This window comes from Protopterus annectens, chromosome 1.part1, assembly GCF_019279795.1.
Source record: "Protopterus annectens isolate FY-2018-M chromosome 1.part1, PAN1.0, whole genome shotgun sequence".
Lineage (NCBI taxonomy): Eukaryota > Metazoa > Chordata > Ceratodontiformes > Protopteridae > Protopterus > Protopterus annectens.
Window position 1 is genome coordinate 1,822,160,117 of NC_056726.1, and position 24,771 is coordinate 1,822,184,887.

Genomic DNA, 24,771 nt, shown 5'->3' on the forward strand with positions numbered 1-24,771 from the left:
GCAGGAGCCTCGGTAGTAGTCATGGATTCGGCTGAAGATTGACCCGTTTGCTCGGTTTCGGCCGAAACAGAGACACTCGCGGTTTGCTTAACCGTGGTTTCGGCTGAAACCGCAGACCGCGAGTGTCAGTCTTTTTTTTGCGTTTTTTAACAATTTGAGAAGTCGGAGGATCCGACGGCATAATGTACGCAAAATCTGAGCCGAAAAACTGTTCAGCAAACTCCGACCGACGCCTAAGCGTCGCCGGTTGAATGAAGCACAGGCTAAACAGGCTGCTACGTCGTGGTCTGGGCCTAAACAAGGTAAGCAGTAAGAGTGGAAATCTTTATGAGGCATTTGTTTCCCACAAGTTAAACAGTTATTTACTTTTTCTGACATCGGCTGAGGCAAGAAAGAGTCCCCAACGGGGTACTTAGCTTTTTAGAAGTCTTCAAAGTAGTATTCGGTAGTAGTAATCTCTGGATCTGACCGACCGGCACTTGCGAACAGCTTCTGCTTCGGGCGCCACGCGGCAAGAAAGACTGGGGAAAATGGCGTCGGCTGATGCCTTTATACCCGAAGACCAGCAGAGATGACGTCGGGTGAAGTGCGACACCAGCCGAGGCCAGACCCAGACTTTGGAATCCGGCCGACCGAAGGGCTGCCTTACGACAGGACAACCCATTTGTTATGACTGCAGATGCATCCTTGAAGGACATCCACACTGCAAAGAATGCTTACCCACCTGATCAGAGGCATGAACCAAATCCTGTAATTCCTTACACTCTATGCCCTCTGCCAAAGCATCTACCTTAGATTTTAACTGAGTAAGGAGAAAATTCTGGTACTTCAGCATATGAAACTGGCAATTCAAAGCCCTCATTGCTAGAGTGGAAGAGGTATACACTTTTTTACCCCACCTATCCAAAGCTCTAGAATCTTTATCCATAGGAACTGGATTCTTACCAACAGAAGCCCTGACACCCTTAGGTCCCTGGCTAATAGTTTCTGGGTCAGCCCTTGGGCTCTTATACAAATATTTATGAGCCTCTGGCACTCTGTAATACCTATCTGGTTTAACCGGGGCAGGAGGCAAAGAGTCTGGATTAAGGGAAGCCTCAGAGAAAACATCCTGAACAACATCCAAAACAGGGGGTATAGCCAAGGGCCTATGTTGTGGTAAAAACAAGAATTCCCTAAGCCTCTTTCGGGAATCTGAGAAATCCTGACCTTCCCATTTAAAATGCTCCCTCATAGAATGCAGGGTTTCTGAAAAAGAAAAATCCTCTGGAGGAGAAGCAGAAGGACTAGAATCCTCTGCGTCTGAATCAGAATAAGGAGGAAAATCCTGAATGTCTTCAGCCAAAGACTCTTGAGTAATCTGAAGAATGTTCCAAACTTCCCACCTCTGGCTCCACCCTAGGCCTTTTATCTGGAGGGGGCAAAGAACCTCTGATTCAAGTAATCAAATCTTCTGCCATTTTAAGCATGTGTTTTCTGGGTACAGAACCTGCAGAGCTAGGACTGACGCCAGAGGAAAACAAACTAGGCCTGACCTTGGAAGGTACCTTAGAGACAGAAGGGGAAGGCCTAGCCACCTTATGCAAAGAAGGGAGTACAGCAACCTGAGAGGCCCCCTCAGCCTGACCAGACTCCTGAGAGGCCACATCTTGCAAAATTAAAGGCTCCCCCTGAGACTCAGCTGAAACCTCGGCTGGATCCACCGATTCCACCGTAGTTTCTAAAGAACCGGCGTCCGGCACGGACTCATCCTGCTTGGACTTTAACGATTTTTCCTTGCGCTTCTTAGCGGTAGCGGGCGTCGGAGGATCCGACGGCATATTGTAATTACACCACTTACCGAAGACAAGCCTAGCGCAATCTAACCTACGTTTAATGGTGCGCTTATTAAATCTAGCACTAAAGCGACACCCGACTACGTCGTGCTCAGGCCCCAAGCAAGGAATACAGAGAGAGTGGTAATCCCTATGAGGTATCCGTTTCCCACAAGAAATACAATTATTCACTTTTTCTGACATCCGGATTTAACTGAGGCAAGAAAAGACAAAAATATTCCCCAACGGGGTACTTAGCCCAACTTGGTTTTCGGTCTGAAACTCAGAATACGAAAATTTCAGGATGCCGAGCGGCACTTGCAAACGCTGCTTCTGACCACGGGGCAAGAAAGACTGAGGATATGACGTCGGTCATGCGCTTTAGTACCACGGCGTACTGACGTCAGATCTGAGCAACCATGACCGACGCCAGCCTAACACTTTGGTATTCGGGCCGACCAAGGACAGCGGACTACCCACAGGTTATGACTGCAGCAATGTGAGATGAAGAACATCTGTACTATGTCCTTCAAGGATGCATCTGTAGTCCTTACATATGGGTAGAATACCATAGCCAAGCTGGGGGAGGTAGGACCTAAGAAAAGGATGGTGTAGCTAACATGCCCTGCAGGACTGCAGTAGCAAAGCCTGCTCTGGATCTGGAGTATAAGGGCAAGTTGTAATGCTTGGAAAATGTATGCACGGAGCTCCATCTAGCAGCTTCTAGAATGTCCTTTGTAGCCACCCCTCTTAAGAAGGCTGTGGAGGTGGCTGTTGCTCTGGTGGAATGAGGCCTAATGTTAGCTGGCACAGCTTTTCCATGAAAGGAGTAACAGAACCAAATGCAATTTCCTATCCATTTTGAAATTGTCTGTTTGGAAATTGCTTTTCCTTGTACACCAGCAGCATATGCTACAAAGAGTTGGTCAGTTTTTCTCTAAGTCTTAGTTCTGTCCAAGTAGTAGCGCAACTGCCTGTGGATGTCCAAAGTATGCAGAAGTTTCTCTCCTTTATTTTGTGGATTTGGAAAGAAGGTAGGCAGGTGAATAGCTTGGTTCAGTGAAACCCTGGATACCACCTTTGGCATGAATGAAGGATTAGTTTTCAAAGAGACTCTGTCCTGATGAAAAATGAGAAATGGCTGTACTGCCATGAGGGCCTGTAACTCAGATACTCTTCTTGCTGAGGTTATGGCCAGAAGGAAGGCAGTCTTCCAAGACAGGAATTGTAGTTCTGAAGATGCTGCTGGTTCAAAGGGAAGAAAAGTTAATTTTTCCAACATGAAGTTAAGGTCCCATGTAGGCGCTGGTGGTTTCCTTGGAGGGTTGATGTTTTTTATCCCTCTTAGAAACTGCCTTAGTAGAGGATGAGAGAACACAGGTGGGTCAGTGTTGTACTCTGCTGAAATTGCTGAAGCATGAATCTTTATGGAGGAATAAGAAAGGCCATGATGGAGCATTTCAGCCAAGTATTCCAGAATATGTTGAATGCTCATGATTGTCGGATCTTGACCCTTTGCGGCGTTCCAGGTACGAAATCTTTTCCATTTTGCTGAATATGCTTTTCTTGTGGAAGGCCGCGGGGCTTCCCTGATGATATCCTGTACCCTCTTGGATAGTTTATCCTGGCGAGGAGTCAAGGTATTCTCCAGGCTGTCAGCTGTAAGGTTTTTAGACTGGAGTGCAGAGTCTTGTAATTGTGCTGTGTCAGAAGAAGTGGCCATTGTGGTAGAGGCCAAGGTTTCGTGCGTGACATGCTCCTTAACAGTGGGTACACCAGTGCTGTCTTGGCCAGTCCGGGGCTATCAGAATTACCTTTGGTTGCTCTGTCCTGATCTTCAGTAAGACCTTGGTCATTAATGGAAGTGGTGGGAATGCATATACTGTTAGAGTATTCCAGCTGAAGGAGAGGGCGTCCACCTTCCATGCTTGAGGATGGTATGTCCTTGAGCAGAATTTCCTCAGTTGATGGTTGTGGTGGGAGGCAAAAAGATCTATGTCCGGCGTTCCCCATGATTGTGTTATGTGGAGAAAGATATCTGGGTGCAACATCCATTCGTGTGGATCCATGATGTTTCTGCTCAGGCTGTCCGCCAGTACATTGTCTTTTCCTGGTACGAACTGGGATTGTAGCTCTATATTGAGTTTTAAGGAAAGTTCCCACAGATTCATTGCCAGCTTGCAAAGAGGGTATGAATGGGTACCTCCTTGCTTGTTTATGTACCACATAACTGTGGTATTGTCTGTCTTTATTAACAGGTGACCTTGGTGCAGGAAGAGCTTGAAGGCCTCGATGGAATGCATCACTGCCAGCATTTCCTTTTGGTTGATGTGCAGATGCAATTCTTTTTGTGTCCATTGTCCTTGAATGCATCTGCCCTCCATGTGCGCTCCACATCCATGGTCTGATGCATCTGTTGTAATGGTTTGGCTGATATGTGGCTTGCTGAAAGGCAGGCCCATGTTTGACTGGCTTGCTTTTGCCCACCACAGGAATTCCTTTTGAAGGCATGGAATGAGGGGGATCAACGTTTCTAGACTGTGACTGTGCTGACACCACAGACTCCTTAGGTACCATTGTAGTTTCCTCATATGCAGCCTTGCTTGTGGAATCAGAAGAATGCAAGATGCCATGAATCCCAGGGCCTGCAGGATTTTCCTTGCGGTTAGCTGGCTTTGTGTTGCCAGATTTCTGAAATAATCCGGTAGTTGTGCTTGTTTTTCTTCTGTGAGAAAAGCCATCTGGGTGTTTGTATCCAGTTTTGCACCCAGGAAAATTATTCGTTGGGATGGAACAAGTCTTGATTTCTGAATGTTGACTGTGTATCCCAAGGCCTGTAGTAGTCGGATGGCATAGTTTAAGTGTTTTACCAGTGTTTGCTGGCTGTCCACTTGTATGAGGCAGTCGTCCAGGTATGGGTAAATTTGAATCCCCTGAAGTCTGCAATGTGCAATTACTGATGCCAGGCATTTTGTGAATACTCTGGGCGCAGTAGATAAGCCAAATGGCAATGCTGAGAATTGATAATGCTCTGAACCTGCAAGAAATCTGAGGTGTCTACTGCAACTTTGTCTGATAGGGACATGCAGGTATGCCTCCTTGAGGTCTAGAGTTACCAGCCAGGACCCCTTGCCCAGCATGGGAAGGAGTTGCTGTAAGGTCAGCATTTTGAATTTTGGCACGATGAGTTAAGTATTCAGTGCGGACAAGTCCAGAATAGGCCTCCATTGCTTTTCTTGGAACAAGGAATAGTCTGGAATAAAATCCTTGGCCTTGTTCTGTGAGAGGAACCCTTTCTATTGCTTTCATTTGAAGTAGTTTGGAAATTTGTTTGAAAGCCTCTGCCCTTTGGTTTGGTGGCAGGTTTGGCATGCCTTGTCTTTTTGGTAATGTATGAAAATGGAATCTGTATCCTTGGTCTATTATTTGCAGTATCCATTTGTCCTTTGTAATACTGCCAATTTTTTGAGAATAAAGATAGCTTTCCGCCCAAAGGTGCTTCCAATTGAACCCTGGTTGACGGGGTCATAGTCAAGTCATTGAGATGGTCCTTGTGTTGTAGTTGTAGGTCCTGCAGTACCTCTCTGGTTAAGAGGCTGCCATTGACGTCCTCTGTAGGATCCTCGAGCTTGCCCTCTACCTCTGGCACGCCTGTTTCTGCCTCTCTGAAATCTGTCTGTGTCCAGAAAGGACCAGTTCTTAGAAGGCCAATTTCTGCTGAATCTTGGTGGTTGGACCTGTACGAAATCTTTGACTGTTTGTACTGACTTAGCCTTTTCCTCAAATTTCTTTAAGACCTCTTGTGCCGTGGAGCCAAATAACTTTTGCTTTTCCAGTGGAGCATCCAGAAGCTTTGCTTTAACATGATCTGGCAGTGTTTGTTCCTTCAGCCAAGCATTTCTACGTATGACTGCACCTGTCATTGCTGACCTACATGAAGCTTCCAATGCATCATAACCACATTGCAAGAAATGGTTACTAACCTGCTGGGAGTTATGTACCAGATCCTGAAGTGCCTTGCGATCTAGGGGTTCAGGTGAAGAAAGTTTTTTATGCAATTCATCTAACAAGTACTCTTGGTACTGTATCATATGGAATTGACAATTTAATGCCCTCACAGAAAGAGTGGAAGAAGTATACACCTTTTTACCCCATCTCTCTAAAGCCCTGGACTCCCTTTCAGAAGGAAGTGGGTTCTTAGTAGTGGTGGCTGCAACCCCTTTAGGGCCCTGTGAAATAGTTTCTGGGTCAGCAGAGTGGCCCTTGTAAAGGAAATGATGCGAGTCCGGGACCCTGTAGTACCTGTCGGGTTTGACAGGAGCCGGAGGAAGGGAGTCAGGAGAAATACTAGACTCAGAGTTCACATCATCAATGACATTTAAAACAGGAGGAATAGCCAAAGGTCTATGCTGAGGTAAATGCAAAAAAGTCCTTAATCTCTTCCTGGAGTCAGAGAATTCCTGGCCCTGCCATTTGAAATGCTCTCTCATGGAGTGAAGGGTCTCCCCAAAGGACAACTCTTCAGGAGGGGAGGCCGAGGGAATGGATTCCTCTGCATCAGAATCCTCGTAGGCCGTAAAGGCCTCCTCCTGGTAGTCTGATAGGGCAGAGTCATCAGAGGCCTCATCAGAAGACTGGGGATCTGTCTGCTCAACCCTGGGCCTTTTGTCTTGAGGAGGTTGAGAGCCCCTGTCCGGATGTGGCTGAGAGCCCCTAATTAGGGAAATAAGGTCCTCAGCTAAACTTAAAATCTGTGAACCGGTAGTGGATCCCTGACGAATAGCCTTGGGAGGGAGAGATTTTTGGCTGTTTAGCAGCTTTAGCACGTGTAAATGCACGTGCTGGAGTAGTCTTATCCAGAGAAATGGTGTCGGATATTTCCTGAGCACCGGTTTCAGAAGGAAATTCTATGACCGACTCAGAAGTGGCCCCCGGGGCCGAGGTTGTCGGTTGTGCGGTTTCGTCGGTTGGAAGCACAGAGGATTCGGTTTCAGCAGGGACCGAGACACTCGTGGTAGGCCTAGGCGTGGTTTCGGCCGAAACCACGGTCCGCGTGTGTCGGTCCCTGTCCTTCCGTTTTTTGGGTAAATGAGGTGTCGGAAGCTCCGACGGCATGTTGTAACAGTAATTTTCCCCCAAAAATTCCTCTGCAAACTCCGCCCGACGTCTAAGAGTGCGTCTATTGAAAGAAGCACAGGCTGCACAGGCTGAGACGTCGTGGTCTGGGCCTAGGCAGGGTAGGCAGTAAGAGTGGAAATCCTTATGAGGTATTTGTTTCCCACAAGTTAAACAATTATTAACTTTAACCGTTTGATCTGACATCGGCTGAGGCAAGAAAAGAGTCCAACGGGGTACTTAGCTTTTTGAAGTCTTCGGTTAGCTGAAATCACAGGAGCTGGCCGACCGGCACTTGCGAACTGCTTCTGCTTCGGGCACCGTGCGGCAAGAAAGACTGAGGAAGATGGTGTCGGCTGACACTTTTATATCCCAGGTGCTCTGACATCGGGAAAGGAGCGACATCAGCCGACGCCGGACCCAGACTTTGGAATCCGGCCGACCGAGGGGCTGCCTGAGGCAGGACAACCCATATGTAAGGACTGCAGATGCATCCTTGAAGGACATCTTAACTGTCCACAACAACTGGAAACTGCCACAGGCCAGACAGCTGACAGACCAAAAGGATATTTAGTCCTTTTTGGGGGGTGGGGGTACTGGCGGCAAGAAAGTTCTGAGGAACTTTGTGCTTGTACATCTTTTGTATACTTATGTACTCTCATGCATAGGCTGAACAGAGTGCGAGAGGAAAGCTTTGTTATAGTGGTCAAACGTGCTGTATCCTTCGCAGGACACTTCCCATTAGTAAGCATACTGAAATGGTCATCTAATGAAGGACGTCAACTCTACATCTTAGTTACAGACAAGAACTTTTCACCACATCCTGACCAAGATAAGCAAAGAAAGACTAATTGTTAAATATTTAACACAGCTGCAAATGGAAATTTAAACAATTTCATATTTCAGCTGTCGGTAACTCTGAGTAGTTAATTGTACAACAGAGCATCACAGAAGGATACTGATTTTGCTAACTGTACCAAGAGATGTTGGTGCCTCATTCTTCTATTGCAGTACAAGTTTAAAAATGCAATGCATCTGTGGTAGTACTATGTACACACAGTTTTTAATTATTCTCATCAAAAAGGCAACCAAGAATAAATAACACAAAAATATTACAAGGAAATAAACACTCTACAAAACATTAACATACCATGAAGCTATGACGGCATTAAGGGAATCCAGAACTTCAGATGCAGTTAGACGTTGCTGTGGATCCAGAACCAGTAGTTTTCGGATTAAGCACACAGTATTTTCAGACACACGGCCATCTCTGAAACAAGACAACAGTAACAATCAAACCATGAAAACCTGTTGCTCAAACAATGTAAGACATACAGACAAGTATAAAATCTGAACAAGAGCAGCTCTCTCTTATACGATGCATTTATCTGGAAGAGGTGAAAAGGATGAAGTGTACCCAGAGCCTCAGTTAGTCATGTTTTACTTAAGTGTGCTTCTCTAAATCACTACTCAGATTAAGATAAAATGAATTAGTGTAAAATAAGATTTGGTTGAGTACAAGTTCAAAACTAGAAAACACCTGAAGCTTTAATATTCAGTACATTTTAAACTCCAATTCAACCCCAAATAAACTCCATGAAACACTAATTTCTATACATCAACAGCATCCTCCAACACCAGACAACTGACATTCTCAAAATTACTACCAACTATCATACATTTCCTTACAACTTTCCAGTTTTTCCCTTATCCATATTCAATTTTCTGTTCATTTATCAAACTACTCACAGCTACCAGCCCCTCCATGCCTACAAAAAATTTTCAAGCAGATGAAGTCACTGCCTATTACATCAATCATTTACACAAAATATTTCCTTAGTCCAGCTTGATGACACTACAAACTATGAAACAGTCATCTACTAAAAATAAAACTATTCCTACCTCACTTGCCACACATCACAATTCCCCAGTACCACTATGGCCAACTATCAAAAAAAAAATCCTCAAATTTACTATCACATTAACACTACTTATACAAATACTTCTGCTTCGCAGCTCCACCGAAAGTAATCCCAGCCTACAATTTCACCCAACACAACTTCAACATTGTCAAGTGTGCTCAACAAACTTGAACAAATACATTCTTTCACCTCCTCCCATTACAAAGTTATCAAAGTTATTACAGAGCTATGGATTAAATCAGACACCTCAAGGTTCTTTCCATTTTCCTAATTACAACCACCTGTACCATGCAAGTCCAGGAAAATGAGTGGGTGGGGCACCCAGCTTCTAATAAAGGGCAAATTTATACTCTCCTCACAACATTAAAAAAATCTTTGACAAATGACTGACTCAAGCTATCAGTCACACTCAAACTCAGCAAACACAGCCCTTAAAAATCTGGCAGTAGTCTACCCCCCCCCCCCAGCAAACCCAAAGACGTTCTTCCTCCTTACCCAAAGACATAACAGAACCAAGCAATGACACTAACAAACCTCATCCTCACTTAGTATCCCATTTCACCAGACCCAACATATTAAGAGACATTCACTCACTTCCAGACAATTACGAATGTATCCAAAATAATTCATGACTTAAAACTGCTATCCTTTTTTATTAATGACTACATCATCAACTCCTATCAACAACTCTAATCCTTATAAGGGTGCAAGTTAACTTACTCTAACAGCAGGTGTACAGAATAGATCACCGTTATAGTAGCCATAAAGTACAGTTTTGTACCTACCATAAATGTAGATGTCCGAACAGGATAGCATCTGCAGTCATAACAAATGGGTTGTCCTGTCGTCAGGCAGCCCTTCGGTCGGCCGGATTCCAAAGTCTGGGTCCGGCTTCGGCTGATGTCGCACTTCACCCGACGTCATCTCTGCTGGCCTTCGGGTATAAAGGCATCAGCCGACACCATTTTCCTCATGCCCCAGATGCCAGTTGCCCTCTTGGAAAGCTACATTTTGGATAAATGCCAATGTTTCCAAAAAAGTAGAAGGAAACACAAAAAATAAGCATGTATGTACATATATACAAACAAATACACCATAAGAGACTCCCCCCTAGCTAGCTATTAGGAGGGTAAATACCCTAGGAGTACCACAGAGGGGAAGGAGGGTGGGTAATCCTGACTGCAGATGCTATCCTGTTCGGACATCTACATTTATGGTAGGTACAAAACTGTACTATGTCCTTCAAGGATGCATCTGCAGTCATAACAAATGGGTAGAATACCACAGCCAAACTAGGGGTGGAAGAAGAAAAAATTATGGTGTAGTTAGGATCCCTTGCAGTACAGCAGTGGCAAACCCTGCTCGGGATCTAGAGTATAGAGGTAGATTATAATGCTTGGCAAATGTATGCACGGAGGTCCAAGTAGCCGCCTCAATAATGTCCTTGGTTGCCACTCCTCGTAAGAAAGCTGTGGTAGTGGCTGTTGCCCTTGTAGAATGAGGTCTTATGTTCTGTGGAATTGGTTTTCCATGGTAGGAGTAACAGAATCTTATGCAATTTCCTATCCATTTAGAGATTGTCTGTTTGGAGATTGCTTTTCCTTCCCTTCCTGTTGCATAGGCTACTAAAAGCTGGTCAGTTTTTCTGTTACCTTTGGTTCTGTCCAGGTAGTAGCGTAACTGTCTATGTACATCCAAGGTATGCAGCAGTCTTTCCCCCCTGTTCTGTGGGTTGGGAAAGAAGGTAGGTAGGTGGATTGCCTGGTTTAAAGACACTCTGGATACCACCTTAGGCATAAATGTAGGATTAGTTCTCATGGACACCCTATCTTGATGGAAGATTAGGAAGGGTTGTACTGCTATTAAGGCCTGTAGTTCTGAAACCCTCCTTGCTGAAGTAATTGCCAGTAGGAAAGCAGTTTTCCATGATAGGTGTTGAAGATCTGCTGTTGCTGCTGGTTCAAATGGAGGGAGTGTTAATTTTTCTAGCACAAAGTTCAAGTCCCATGCTGGCAATGGTGGTTTCCTAGGAGGTTTTACATTCTTGATCCCTCTGAGGAACTGCCTGAGTAGAGGATGCGAAAAGACAGGTGGATCGAAGCTGTACTCTGCTGAAATAGCTGATGCATGTATCTTGATGGAGGAATAGGACAGGCCTGTATGTAGAAGCTCTGCCAAGTACTCCAGGATGTTAGCAATATCTATGTTCGACACATCTTTTCCTCTTTCAGCACTCCAAATGACAAACCTTTTCCATTTTCCTGCATAGTTCCTTCTTGTTGAAGGTCTGCGTGTTTCAAGGATAATGTCTTTAACCCTTTGGGATAGGTCTGGGTTAGATGCTGCTATGTGATGTTCCAGGCAGTCAGTTGCAAGGTTTTTAGGTTTGGGTGCATGATGTTGTAGTTGTTCTGAGTTAACATCAAAGGCATCAGGGTATTGACCACATTCTCCCCGAGACATGCTCTTCAGCAATGGATACCAGTGTTGTCTTGGCCAATTCGAGCTATCAGGATTATCCTTGGGCATTCCTCTCTGATTTTCAGTAGTACCTTGTGCATCAAAGGAAGAGGTGGAAATGCATATGCTGTCAGGCCTTTCCAACTGAAGGATAGAGAGTCCACCTTCCATGCAAGTGGGTGGTATGTCCTTGTGCAGAATTTTTCAGCTGGTGATTGAGTGGGGATGCGAATAGGTCTATTTGTGGCATTCCCCATTTCTTTGTGATGGCCTTGAAGATGTCGGGTGTAGCATCCATTCGTGAGCATCCGAGGTGGTTCTGCTTAACATGTCTGCTAGGGTGTTTTCTTTTCCCGGCACAAATATTGCCTGTAACTGGATGTTGTAGCTCAGAGCCATATTCCAAAGGTCCAGAGTCATTCTGCATAGTGGGTATGAATGAGTGCCTCCCTGTTTGTTGATGTACCACATGACTGTGGTGTTGTCTGTCCTTATCATTAAATGGCCTTCTTTGAGGAATGGTCTGAATTTCTGGATTGCTAGTTTTACTGCCAGCATTTCTTTTTGGTTTATGTGCAGGTGCAGCTGTTCTTGAGTCCACAATCCTTGTATGCATTTGTCCAACATGTAAGCCCCAGCCTAGGTCTGAGGCGTCTGTTGTGATGGTTTGGCTTGCTTGAAAGTTGTGGAAGGGTAAGCCTGGGTTTGACTGGCATGCTTGAGCCCACCATAGGAACTCCTGTTTCAGGCATGGGATTAGTGGGATTTCGGTTTCTAAGCTGTGCCTGTGTTGAGACCATAAATTCTTTAGGTACCACTGTAGCTTTCTCATATGCAGTCTGGCATGTGGGACCAAGATTATGCATGATGCCATGAAGCCCAAGGCCTGCAGTACTTTTCTTGCTGTTAGTTTGTTCTGCTTTGTTAATGCCAAGAAGTAAAAAGGGAGTTGTTTTTGTTTTTCTGCCGTTAGGAATGCCATTTGTTTTACTGTGTCCAATTCTGCACCCAAGAATGTTCTTGTTTGGGATGGTATCAGTCTTGACTTTTGTAAATTGACTGTGTATCCCAGGGCTTGTAGTAAGCAAATGACTCTTTGTAAATCTGTTGTCAGCTTGCTTTTGTTGTCCGCTTGCTTTTGTTGTCCGCTTGTAACAGGCAGTCGTCCAGGTATGGATAAATTTGGATTCCCTGTAGCCTGCAGTGAGCGATTACTGATGCCAGGCATTTTGTGAATACTCTGGCCGCAGTAGATAAGCCAAAGGGCAATGCTGAGAATTGATAATGCTCTGATCCTGCAAGAAATCTGAGGTATCTTCTGCAATTTGGTCGTATGGGGACATGCAGGTATGCCTCCTTGAGATCTAGAGTTACCAGCCAACACTCCTTGCCCAGCATGGGAAGAAGTTGCTGTAGGGTCAGCATTTTGAATTTTGGGACAATGATGTATGTGTTTAAGACGGACAGGTCGAGAATAGGTCTCCAACTTTTCTCTTTCCTTGGTACTAGGAAGAGTCTGGAGTAGAATCCTTTGCCCTGTTCTGTTTTAGGTACTCTTTCCACAGCTCTCATCTTTGTTAATTCCACTATCTGCTTTAGAGCTTCTGTTTTTTGATTTGGAGGTAGGTTTGGCATTCCTCTTTTTACTGGTAAGGTGTGGAAGTGGAACCTGTAGCCTTGGTCTATGGTTTGCAAAATCCACTTGTCTTTTGTGATATAGTGCCAATTTTTTGAAAATATGGCTAACTTTCCGCCTAAAGGTGCTGCTATTTGCTCCCTGGTAGGCGGTGTCAGAGCCAAGTCACTGTGATTGTCCTGTTGTAGTGGCAGTGGTTGTGTCTGTGCCTCGGTTATTGCCCTGCCACTGTCATCCTCTGTAGGCACCTCCTCTGTATTGATTTCTGCCTCTAGAGCGTCTATTCCTGCCTCTTTGAGATTTTGAGGAGTCTGGAAAGGACCAATTTTTGGCAGGCCAGTTCCTGCTAAACCTTGGGGGCTGAACCTGTAAGAAATCCTTAACTGTTTGTACAGATTTTGCCTTCTCTTCCATTTTCTTCATTACTTGCTGAGCAGGTGTACTAAATAGACTGGTCTTATCCATAGGAGCATCTAACAGCTTTGCTTTAACATGATCCGGCAAGGCCTGTTCTTTCAACCATGCATGCCTTCTTATCACTGTGCCAGTCATGGCTGATCTAAATGAAGCCTCCAGTGCATCATAGCCACATTTTAAAGAATGGTTACTAACCTGTTGGATGTTATTTACCATTTCTAAAACATATTTCTTATCTAAGGAGTCATCAGAGGACAGCTTCTTAGTTAACTGATCAAGCATAAACTCTTGGTATTGGATCATATGAAACTGACAGTTTAAAGCTCTAGCTGAGAGAGTAGCAGAGGTGTAAACTTTTTTCCCCCATCTCTCTAAGGACCTGGATTCCCTTTCAGAAGGAATAGGGTTTTGCTGAGGTCGAGGCTACTGCCTTAGGCCCCTGGGATATAGTCTCAGGATCTGCAAGTGGGGCCTTGTATAGGTGGTGATGAGTGTCTGGCACCCTGTAAAATCTATCTGGTTGGCAGGGGCTGGAGGTAAAGTATCAGGAGCGGTGCAAACATCATTAAATGCATCATCCACAACAGGCAGTACTGGAGGTATAGCTAAGGGCCTATGTTGTGGTAAGTGCAGAAATGTCCTAAGCCTTTTTCTTGAATCTGAGAAATCTTGTCTCTGCCATTGGAATTGTTCTCTCATGGCATGTAAGGTTTCCCCAAAGGAAAATTCCTCTGGTGGAGAGGCAGATGGAATGGATTCTTCAGCATCTGAATCTTCATAAGTAGAAAAAGGAGCCTCTGGCTGGTCTGTAATGTCTGAGTCATCCGCAGAATCATCAGAGGACACTGGCTCGGGGCTCTGCCCTAGATCTCTTTCTGGGGCTGAGAGGCCCTGTCTGGGTGAGATTGGGATCCTCTAATTAAGGATATTAAATCCTCTGCCAGAGTAAGCATTTGTGAACTAGAAGTGGGCCTGTGTGAAGGGGGCTTAACAGGCACTGATTTAACAGTTTTGGCTGCTTTAGCCCTGGCAAAGGCCTTAATAGACATGGCTGCAGGAAGCCTAGCAGCACCACGTGCTGGGGTAGAGACATCCAAAGGGATGGTGTCTGATAAATCACTAGGAACCACAGTAGTAGGCAAAACTTCTGAGGCCGATTCAACTAAGGTAGCAGGAGCCTCAGTAGTAGTCATGGATTCGGCTGAAGATTGACCGGCTTTCTCGGTTTCGGCCGAAACAGAGACACTCGCGGCTTGCTTAACCGTGGTTTCAGCCAAAACCGCGGACCGCGAGTGTCGGTCTTTTTCTTTGCGTTTTTTAACAATTTGGGTAGTCGGAGGATCCGACGGCATAATGTACTCAAAATCTGAGCCGAAAAACTGTTCAGCAAACTCCGACCGACGCCTAAGCGTTCGTCGGTTGAAGGAAGCACAGGCTAAACAGGCTGCTACGTCGTGGTCTGGGCCTAAGCAAGGCAGGCAGTAAGAGTGGAAATCTTTATGAGGTATTTGTTTCCCACAAGTTAAACAGTTATTGACTTTTTCTGACATAGGCTGAGGCAAGAAAGAGTCCCCAACGGGGTACTTAGCTTTTTAGAAGTCTTCGAAGTAGTATTCGGTAGTAGTAATCTCTGGATCTGACCGACCGGCACTTGCGAACAGCTTCTGCTTCGGGCGCCACGCGGCAAGAAAGACTGAGGAAAATGGCGTCGGCTGATGCCTTTATACCCGAAGGCCAGCAGAGATGACGTCGGGTGAAGTGTGACATCAGCCGAAGCCGGACCCAGACTTTGGAATCCGGCCGACCGAAGGGCTGCCTGACGACAGGACAACCCGTTTGTTATGACTGCAGATGCATCCTTGAAGGACATCTAAAAGGGATATATACTGCCAAGGATAGTAGATGTCCAGGCACTCTACGCTTTAGGCTTCTTCCTTGCACACCCCACTCTTAGCAATGACAGTACATGCTAGTATAAGAGGAATGCACAGGTACACCAAATCTCAGCGATATCTTGACCTAACCAGGGAGGTTTAAGGCTAAGGATCTAATGTAATAATGTTATGGCATGATCAAAGCACAAAAGGAAAAAAAGAGTGATACCCCACCCTTGCCAGATCAGGAAAAGGGGGGGGGTGACAGCACTGCAACAGAGACCTTTTCCAGCTTTTAATATAATGGTAAGTTAGCCTGCACAACCATACTATGTTGTTCATTAAATTACTGTTGCAGTAGCCATAACTATATGAAATGACTGCCAAACTCAGGAAAAAAACGTGGAACAACAGCCAGAGTCAAAGTCCCTGGAGAATAGTTTTAGCAAATCCTGCTTTTGTTCAGGAAAGTCAGCCAAGCTTATGGTGCTTAGTGAAGACATGCACTGAAGATCATGTAGCTGTTTGTGGAATAGATCTAGAGTCTAAATATTTTCAAAAAGCCTCAGAAGTGGCCATAACTCTGGGGACATTTGTCATAGTTTGAGTAGCAAAAGTGAATGAATGTCACCTGGAAATGGCTTGTGCAGATAATGGCTTTACCATCATAAGAAACAAAAAGTTGGTTACATTTTCTAAAATAAAATTGGGACTGAAAGCCTCAGATATGGAGAATTCTTTTTCCTCTGTCTTTTTGGTTCAGGTCAGAACAATAGGAGATGAACAGTCTGGTTGACAGTAAATTCAGAAAAAAACCTTATACATGTCCTTATGAAAGATCAAAAAAGTAGAGTAGACATAAGGGCCTGTAATTTAGATTACCCATCTATCAAAAGTCAGAGAAATGAGTTATGTACTCTTCCAAGGAAGACTGGAGATCACTGTGTATATTATAGCTAGATAACATATGCATATAAGTTACTGAGCACTTGCAAGATCAGTGACACTTTGTATAGTCAGAGTGAATGCAGACATGAATGGTGAAGTAAAGAGTCAGTTAGCTTAAGTATATGTTCCAGTAACAGCTGCTGATGTGTTTATGTACGATAAACAACTTGAACCCATCACAGTGTCTCATTTGAATAAGAGACATGCAACAAACATTTTAGAAAAATGGCTGCAGGTTCAAAAGGAGACAGTAAACTTCTCCAACACAATATTTAGATCACAGGAAGGAGCCACTTGTTTTCTAGGTGGCCTAACATAAAATAACTTAAAAAATTACTTATAATAAAGAAAAAAGTGGGAAGGAGACAGGCAGAAATGAATGAAAGATGTACCTTGCTAGAAATGCATGCAAGTCCTGAAATGAGCAATTCGACACAGGTACTGAAGAACCAGAGGACTCCCCTTGCTTAGGATGGGTAAAGTTCCTAAATGGGATCAAAAAATGATATTCATACATTTAAAGGGACGTTCTGAACACATGGGAGAATAAAGGATCCCTTGCCCTGGGTTAACAAATCCACTCTGAGGTAGTTTTTGCTAACTGCCCAAGGCCAGATGCATGAGAAGGTAGAACCAGTGTTGCCTCGGCCAAAAGGATTCACTAGAAGCCTCTCTTACAAATCCTTCTTGTTCTGTATTATAGCTTTGGAAATCATGGGAAAAGGGAAAAACATAAAGGAATATTCTTATCCAGCTGAAAGAGAAAGCATTTGCTTTCAAGGTCTTTCTGCGAGGTGCCCTGGAACATAACGATTTTAGATGTCTTGTTGAGATAGGAGGTAAACAAATCTACCTAGAGAGTTCCCCACAGGTAGACAATGTTCTGTGAAGACCTATGGGTGTAGCATCACTCATGAGGGTCTATCTTGGGTATGCTGAGAGTCTGCTGTACACATCTCCTCCCTACTCAAAGTCCATCAAAACAGAGTTTTATTTTGATGGTCTGTACACTGTCTAGAGTTAGGTTAAGCTGAATTGCCAAATCCCAGGTCATCACATTTAGTCTACAAAAGGGATATGGTCTTGCTCCATCCTTCACTGTGTACATAGCACATCACAGAAGTGCTGTCTGTTATACAAACAGCATTCTAGGTGTCTACAGTTGATTTAGAGCTTTGTGAGCTTTTATTAAGGCAATTTCCTTGAGATGTGTGTTTTTGTCTGAAATGAGGCTCCCAAATGCCCTGGACTTTGACACTTTGAGACACTGCTCCCCCACGTGAAGTCTGACGTATTTGTGGTGAATGAATGAGAGAGACTGTGTGTGTGTGTGTGTGTGTGTGTGTGTGGGGGGGGGGGGGTGGCAGGAAGCAAGGGAAGCCCTAAGTTTAGTATGACTTGGTCAAACCACCACAAGTTCTTTCCTGATGAATTTTAAGAACCGCTAACTTTTTCAAATCAGGAGTTTACCAAATGGAACCGTGAGAATGGATGAGGCCACATATAAAGTACAGTTGTGTATACTTACAATAAATGTAAATGTTAGAGTGTATTCACTGTTGCAGTCATCACATTTGGGCTATCTGCCTGCAGGTAGCCCTCAGTCGGCCTGAATACCAGTCTCTTGGGATTTCTGTGTCGGTTGCGGTCCCTTCTTCCATGACGTCAGGTCGTCAGGGGTATAAAACATGCAGCCAACGCCATTACATCAGTTTTTCTTGCCCCAGATGTCAGGAGCTCCCACAATAGGAAGCAACTGCATGGTGTGGAACACCCTCAGTAGAAAGTAAATATCAATGTTATAAGATATGGCCAAACAAAAAAGAACAGGTAGAAGTATAGAGAAGTTAGAGAGCTGGAGGGAGGGTAACCAGGACTGCAACAGTGAATACACTCTAACATCTACATTTATGGTAAGTGTACACACCTGTACTATGTTCTTCGTGTTTCACTGTTGCAGTCATCACATTTGGGTTGATTCCTAAAGCTGAGGATGGGTGGAGGCAGTCAAGAAGCATTAGGGCTGGCAAGCAGGCCCTATAAGACTGCTGTGGCAAATCCAGCTCTGGATTTAGAAAAGATAGGCAAGTGGTAATGCTTGGTAAAGGTGTGTACACAGCTCCAGGTTGCAGCTTCCAGGATGTCCCTGGTAGGGACTCCCCTGAGAAATGCTGTAGAGATTGATGTAGCCCTAGTGAAATGTGTTCTGATACCCTGTGGGGTAGGGTTCCCATGGCGTTTGTAGCAGAAATGGATGCAGTGTGCTATCCATTTAGAAATGGTTTGCTTTAAAATGGCCTTGCCCTCTGTCCCTGTAGCAAAGCTAACTAGCAGCTGGTCGGATTTGGATTTTCTGAAGGGTTTAGTCCCGTAAAGATAGAGCCTAAGCTACCTGTGCATGTCCAGGGAGTGTAGGATCCTTTCCCCTTTACTCTGAGGATTAGCAAAAAAGTTGGCAAATTAATGGATTGGTTTAAAGCCACACTAGATACCATCTTGGGCATAAATGATGGGTTAGTCCTGAGGGAAACCCTATCAGCATGGAAGATAATCAACTGTTCCACATTCATAAGGGCCTGCAATTCAGACACTCTTCTTGCTGAAGTGATGGCTAGAAGTAAAGCGGTTTTCCAAGGAGAGGAATTTTAACTCTGCTGAAGCAGCAGGTTCAAAGGCTGGAAGCGTGAGCTCTTTCAAAACAAAGTTAAGGTCCCAGGCTGGAGTAGGAGCTCTCCGGGGGGGGGGGGGGGTCTTACATTTTTGCCTCCTCTCAAGAACTGTTTGACCAGAGGATGAGAGAGAAGAGGGGTGGCTCAGTATTATAATGAGCTGAGATGGCAGAGGCATGAATCTTAATTGAAGGAAAGACCTTTGCGGAGCATTTCTGTTAAGTAATCTAGTATAAGAGGTAAGCTGGGAACAGTTGTGTCCATTCCTTGAGACTGGCTCCAAGAACAGTATCTTTTCCACTTTTCTAGATAGGATTTTCTAGTACTAGGCCTCCTTGCCTCAAGGATGACATCCAGCACCTGTTTACTGAGGGTTCCTGGTGATGAGTTCAGGGGATGAGCCAGGCTGCTAGGTTCAGGGTTTGTAGCCGAGGGTGCAAAATCTGGCCCTCCTGCTGGGACAGCAGGGAGGGGGTCTGAGGCAGATGCCATGGTGGCAGTACTGTCAAGACTGCACAAAAGTGGGTACCAGTGCTGGCATGGCCAGTCTGGTGCAATCAGGACAGTCCTTGCCTTGTCCTGTTTGATCTTTAGTAGAATCTTAGAGTGGAGGAGCAGAGGGGGAAAGACATAGATTAAGATGTGAAGGACAGAGCATCCACTTTCTATGCTTGGCTGTGGGGAGTTCTGGTGCAATATTTGCTCAACTGATAGTTCTGAGGGGAAGCAAGCAGGTCCACCTCTGGTGCCCCCACCTGTGGATCAAATGATTTGGGTTCCAGTTTCCACTCGTGTGTGTCCATTAGATTTCTGCTTAAGTCGTCTGCCAGTGAATTTAGTTTGCTTGGCAGGAATTGAGCTTGCAGGTGCACTTGATTGCTCAAGGCTGTGTTCCACAGAGCCATGGCTAACCTGCAGAGTGGCTAGGAATGGGTTCCCCCCTGCTTATGTAACACAACTGTGGTGTTGTCTATCAATAGTTGCCCTGGAAGAATAAGGCATTTGAAGGCTGTCGGAGCATTCTGTACAGCTAACATTTCTTTTTGATTGATATGCAGGTGTATTTGCTTTGGGCTCCATCTGCCTTGAATACACTGTCCTGCCATGTGAGCCCCCCATGCATAGTCTGATGCATCTGTTAACGTTTGGGCGGCATGGGGTTGAGTGAAAGGGAGTCCTTTGTTGTGGTAGCAGGCCTCTGCCCACCGAAGGAACTCTGCCCATAGGCAAGGAATGATAGGAATCATTGTTTCCGTGTCCTGAGAATGTTGACACTAGAGACTTTTTAAGTACCACTGAAGTTTCCTCATATGCAGTCATGCATATGGAATCAGTAGAATGCAAGAGGCCATGACCCTAGGGCTTGCAGTATTTTTCTTGCAGATAGCTGGGTTTTGGTGGCCAGTAGATTGAAGTAGTTTGTCAAATAAATTTGTTTTCTGGAGTGAGGAATGCCATCTGGGAAGTTGTGTTCAATCTTGCTCCCAAGAAAACAATCTGTTGGCTGGGTACCTGATGTGATTTCATTTCGTTGATGGTGTACCCCAGTGAAGTTAGAAGTCTCTTAACAAATGTCAGGTGATGGAGTAGCAATTCCTGACTGTCCGCCTGAATCAGGCAATCGTCCAAGTATGGGTAAATTTGAATTTTTCTCTGCCTACAATATGCAATGGCTGGAGCTAGGCATTTTGTGAATACCCTGGGCACAGTAGATAAGCCAAAGGGAAGTGCAGAGAAAGCACAGTTGTGTACACTTACCATAAATGTAGATGTCAGAGTGGATTCACTGTTGCAGTCATTACATTTGGGTAATCTGCTGGCAGGTTGCCCTCAGTCAGCCTGATTAACAAAGTCTTGGGTCCTGCGTCAGTTGCTGTCCCTTCTTCCATGACGTCAGGTAGTCAGGGGTATAAAACATGCAGCAGACGCCATTACATCAGTTTTTCTTGCCCCATATATCAGGTGCCCCACAAATGGTGAGCAAAGAAAATTAAACACACAAAAACATACCTCAAAACAAAAGCAAATACACCAAAAAGGCTTTTAAGCATAGTAAAAAAAAGTAGAGGTATAGTAAGAGAAAAACAGGGGGCTGGAGGGAGGGTAACCAGGACTGCAACAGTGAATACACTCGAACATCTACATTTATGGTAAGTGTACACAACTGTACTATGTTCTTCATGTTTCACTGTTGCAGTCATTACATTGGGGTAGGTTCCCAAAGCTATTTATAACAACATTAGGACCAGCTAAAAGGCCCTGCAAGACAGCAGTGGCAAAACCAGCTCTGGATTTGATGAAAATTGGTAAATGACAATGCTTGGTGAAAGTGTGTACTGAACTCCAAGTGGCAGCTTCTAGAATATCCCTGGTAGGAACACCTCTGAGAAAGGCTGCAGAAGTAGATACAGCCCTGGTGGAATGTGATCTGATCCCCTGGGGATAAGTTTTCCATGGTGCATATAGCAGAAATGAATGCAATGGCTTATCCATTTAGAAATGGTTTGTTTTGAAATAGCCTTCCCCCTCTGCCCCAGCAGCAAATGCCACTAGCAATTGTTCAGACTTTCTTCGAAATTTAGTTCTGCCCAAGTAGAATCTAAGTTGGCTGTGCACGTCCAAGGAATGCAGATTCTGTTCCCCACTGTTCTGTGGATTGAGATAGAAGGTTGGCAAATGAATGGACTGGTTAAGAGCCACACTGGAAATCACCTTGGGCATGAAGGATGGATTGGTCCTCAGAGATACCCTGTCTGCATGAAAGATGATGAAAGGCTCCACTGCCATAAGGGCCTGTAATTCAGAAAGCCTTCTAGCTGAAGTGATTGTTAATAAGAAGGCTGTTTTCCAAGAAAGAAATTTTAAGTCTGCAGTAGCAGCTGGCTTGAAAGGAGGTAAAGTGAGCTTTTCCAAAACAAAGTTAAGGTCCCAGGCAGGGGTAGGAGCTCTCCTGGGTGGTCTCAAGTTCTTTGCCCCTCTGAGATACTGTTTGAGCAGGGGATGAGAAAAGAGGGGTGGGTTCTGTGTTATAGTGAGCTGAAATAGCTGAAGCGTGGATTTTAATAGAGGGAAAAAGACAGGCCCTTGTAAAGCATCTCAGTTAAGTATTGGTAAATTGGGCGCTGCTGTGCTAATCCCTAAAGATTTCCAGGCACAGAATCTTTTCCATTTGTCAGCATAAGATTTTCTAGTACTAGGTCTTCTCACCTCCAAGATGACATCCATCACAGGTTTGCTGAGGGATGCTAAGGGTGAATTTAAGTGATTAGCCAAGCTGCAAGGTTCAATGCCGAGAGCTGAGGGTGCAGAATTTGGTTGTCCTGCCAAGACAGCAAGGAAGGTGTCTGAGGCAGATACCTTGGAGATATTTATGACAGTGCGCAGGAGTGGGTACCAGTGTTGGTGTGGCCAGTCTGGAGCAATCAAATTTTTGGTTTGTCCTGTATGACTTTTAGCAGAACTTTGGAGAGCAAAGGCAGAGGGGGAAAAGAGTACACTGATAGGTTTTTCCAGCTGAAGGACAGAGCATCCACTTTCCAGGCTTTTTTGTTAGGAGTGCATGTGCAAAATCTGTCCAACTGGTAGTTCCAGGGGGAGGCAGACAGATATATGTCTGGGCTCCCCCATTTGCTTGGCAACATGTTGAAAATCCGTGGCTCCAGTTTCCACTCATGTGGGTCCATGAGATTTTTGCTTAGTCCGTCTGCCAGTGTATTCAGTTTCCCTGGCCAGAAATGAGCTTGTAGTTGCACTTGGTAGCTCAAGGCAGTGTTCCACAATGCCATGGCTAGTCTGCAGAGGAGGTAGGAATGTGTACCCCCCGCTTGTTTATGTACCACATAACCGTGGTGTTGTCCGTCTTTACTATTAGCTGTCCTGGATGAATATAGTCCTTGAAGGCTGTTAGAGCATTCTGTACAGCTAACATTTCTTTTTGATTGATATGTAGGTGCATTTGATTTGGGTTCCATTTGCCCTGAATGCACTTCCCTGCCAGGTGAGCCCCCCCCATGCATAGTCTGATGCGTCTGTAGTTAGGATTTGGGTGGCAGGGGGTAGTGTGAATGGCAGTCCCTTGTTTTGGAGGCAGGCCTCTGCCCACCATAGGAACTCCAGGCATTGGCAAGATATGACAGGAATCATCGTTTCCAGGCTGTGACAATATTGACTCCATAGACTTTTTTTAAGTACCACTGAAGTTTCCTCATATGCCGTCTTGAATATGGAATTAGAAGAATGCAGGAGGCCATGAACCCAAAGGCTTGCAGAATTTGTCTTGCAGAGGGCAGGGTTTTTGTGGCCACTTGTTTGAAGTAAGTTACCAAATGAATTTGGTTTTCTGGCGTGAGGAAAGCCATCTGGGCAGTTGTATTCAAGCTTGCACCCAAGAATGTAATCTGTTGAGGGGGTACCAGTTGTGATTTATTTTTGTTTATGGTGTACCCTAGACGAGTTAGAACCCTTTTTACAAATGCCAGACGATTTAGAAGTATGGCCTGGTTTTCTGCCTGAATTAGACAATCATCCAGGTATCTATATATTTTAATATTTCCTTGCCTGCAAAATGCAATTACTGGAGCCAGGCACTTTGTGAATACCCTGGGCGCAGTAGACAAGTCAAAGGACAGTGTAGAGAACTGATAACGCAAGTAGCCTGCTTTGAAGCGTAGGTATCTTCTGCAAGATTCCCTGATTGGGATATGCAGGTAAGCTTTTTTTAAATCTAGAGTTGACAACCAGGCATATTTGCCTAGCATAGGAAGTAACTGATAAGAGTGTCAGCATTTTGAATTTTGGAATGTCCAGAAAGGTGTTTAAGAGTACATAGGTCCAGAATTGGATGCCATGATTGGTCTTTCCTGGGTAACAAGAAAAGCCTGGAATAGAAACCTTGTCCCTTTTCCACTTCTGGTACCAGTTGAATAGCCCCCATGTTTAAGAGGGAAATAACTTGTTTCTGAGCCTCTGCCCACTGATTTGGGCACAGGTCTGGCATCCCGTTTGGTGTTGGCAACGTGTGGAAATGAAATCTGTATCCCTAGGACACTATTTAAAACCCATATGTCCTGGGTTATGAGATCCTAGTTTTTTGCATGAAGAGCAATCTTCCCCTTAAAGGGTAGGCTAAAAGGCAAGTGCTTGGTAATTTTAAAGGAAAGTCATTGAGACCGTTTACCATAGGGGCGTGTCTTGATATTTCCAGATTTGGAAGTGGAGGCCCCCCATTGCTTAGTTCTGAGAGTCCCTTGGGACTGAAACCTGGTGCTTTTGGTGTGTTTGGGTTTGGCTTCAGTGGATCTGGAAGGAGCTGGAAAGGACCAATTCTTAGTAGGCCAGTGCCTACTAAATCTTGGAGGTTGCACTTGTAAGAAATCTTTCACAGTTAGCATAGATTTAGCTTTATCTTCCATCTTTTTTAGAACTTCTTCAGCCTTACTGCCAAACAGATGGTCCTGATTTAAAGGAGCATCCAACAATTTTGCTTTAACATGATCAGGCAGAGATTGCTCCTTAAGCCAAGCATGCCTTCTAAGCACAGACCCAGCAACAGCAGCCCTGCAAGAGGCCTCTAAAGAATCAACCCCACATTGCAAAGTATGTTTTCCAACTTGTTCAGCAGAATGCAATAAATCCTGTAAATCTTTATTTTTCCACACAATCAGAAATGATCATTTTCTGTTTAAGCAGTCCAATAATATGCTGTTAATATTTTAACATATGAAATTGGCAGTTTAAAGCCCTGATTGCCAAGGTTGCAGAAGTATAAACCTTTTTACCCCATCTATCCAGCGCCCTGGATTCTCTATCAGAAGGGGTAGGATTTTTATCAGTAGAAGCCTTAATACCCTCGGGAAATGGTTTCTGGATCCACAACAGGCTTTTTGAAAAGGAACTTGTGGGACTCAGGAACCCTGT

The 24,771-nt window shown here is 44.7% G+C and overlaps 1 protein-coding gene across 1 annotated transcript in view; it reads right to left on the reverse strand.

Annotated features, from left to right (window-relative positions):
* STK40 (serine/threonine kinase 40) overlaps positions 1-24,771 on the reverse strand; it is a 1,174,020-nt gene that overhangs the window by 290,122 nt on the left and 859,127 nt on the right. Inside the window, exon 11 of the mRNA XM_044089696.1 lies at positions 8,080-8,199. Within this exon, the coding sequence (XP_043945631.1) occupies positions 8,080-8,199 (120 nt within the window). The remainder of the gene's footprint in view (positions 1-8,079; positions 8,200-24,771) is intronic.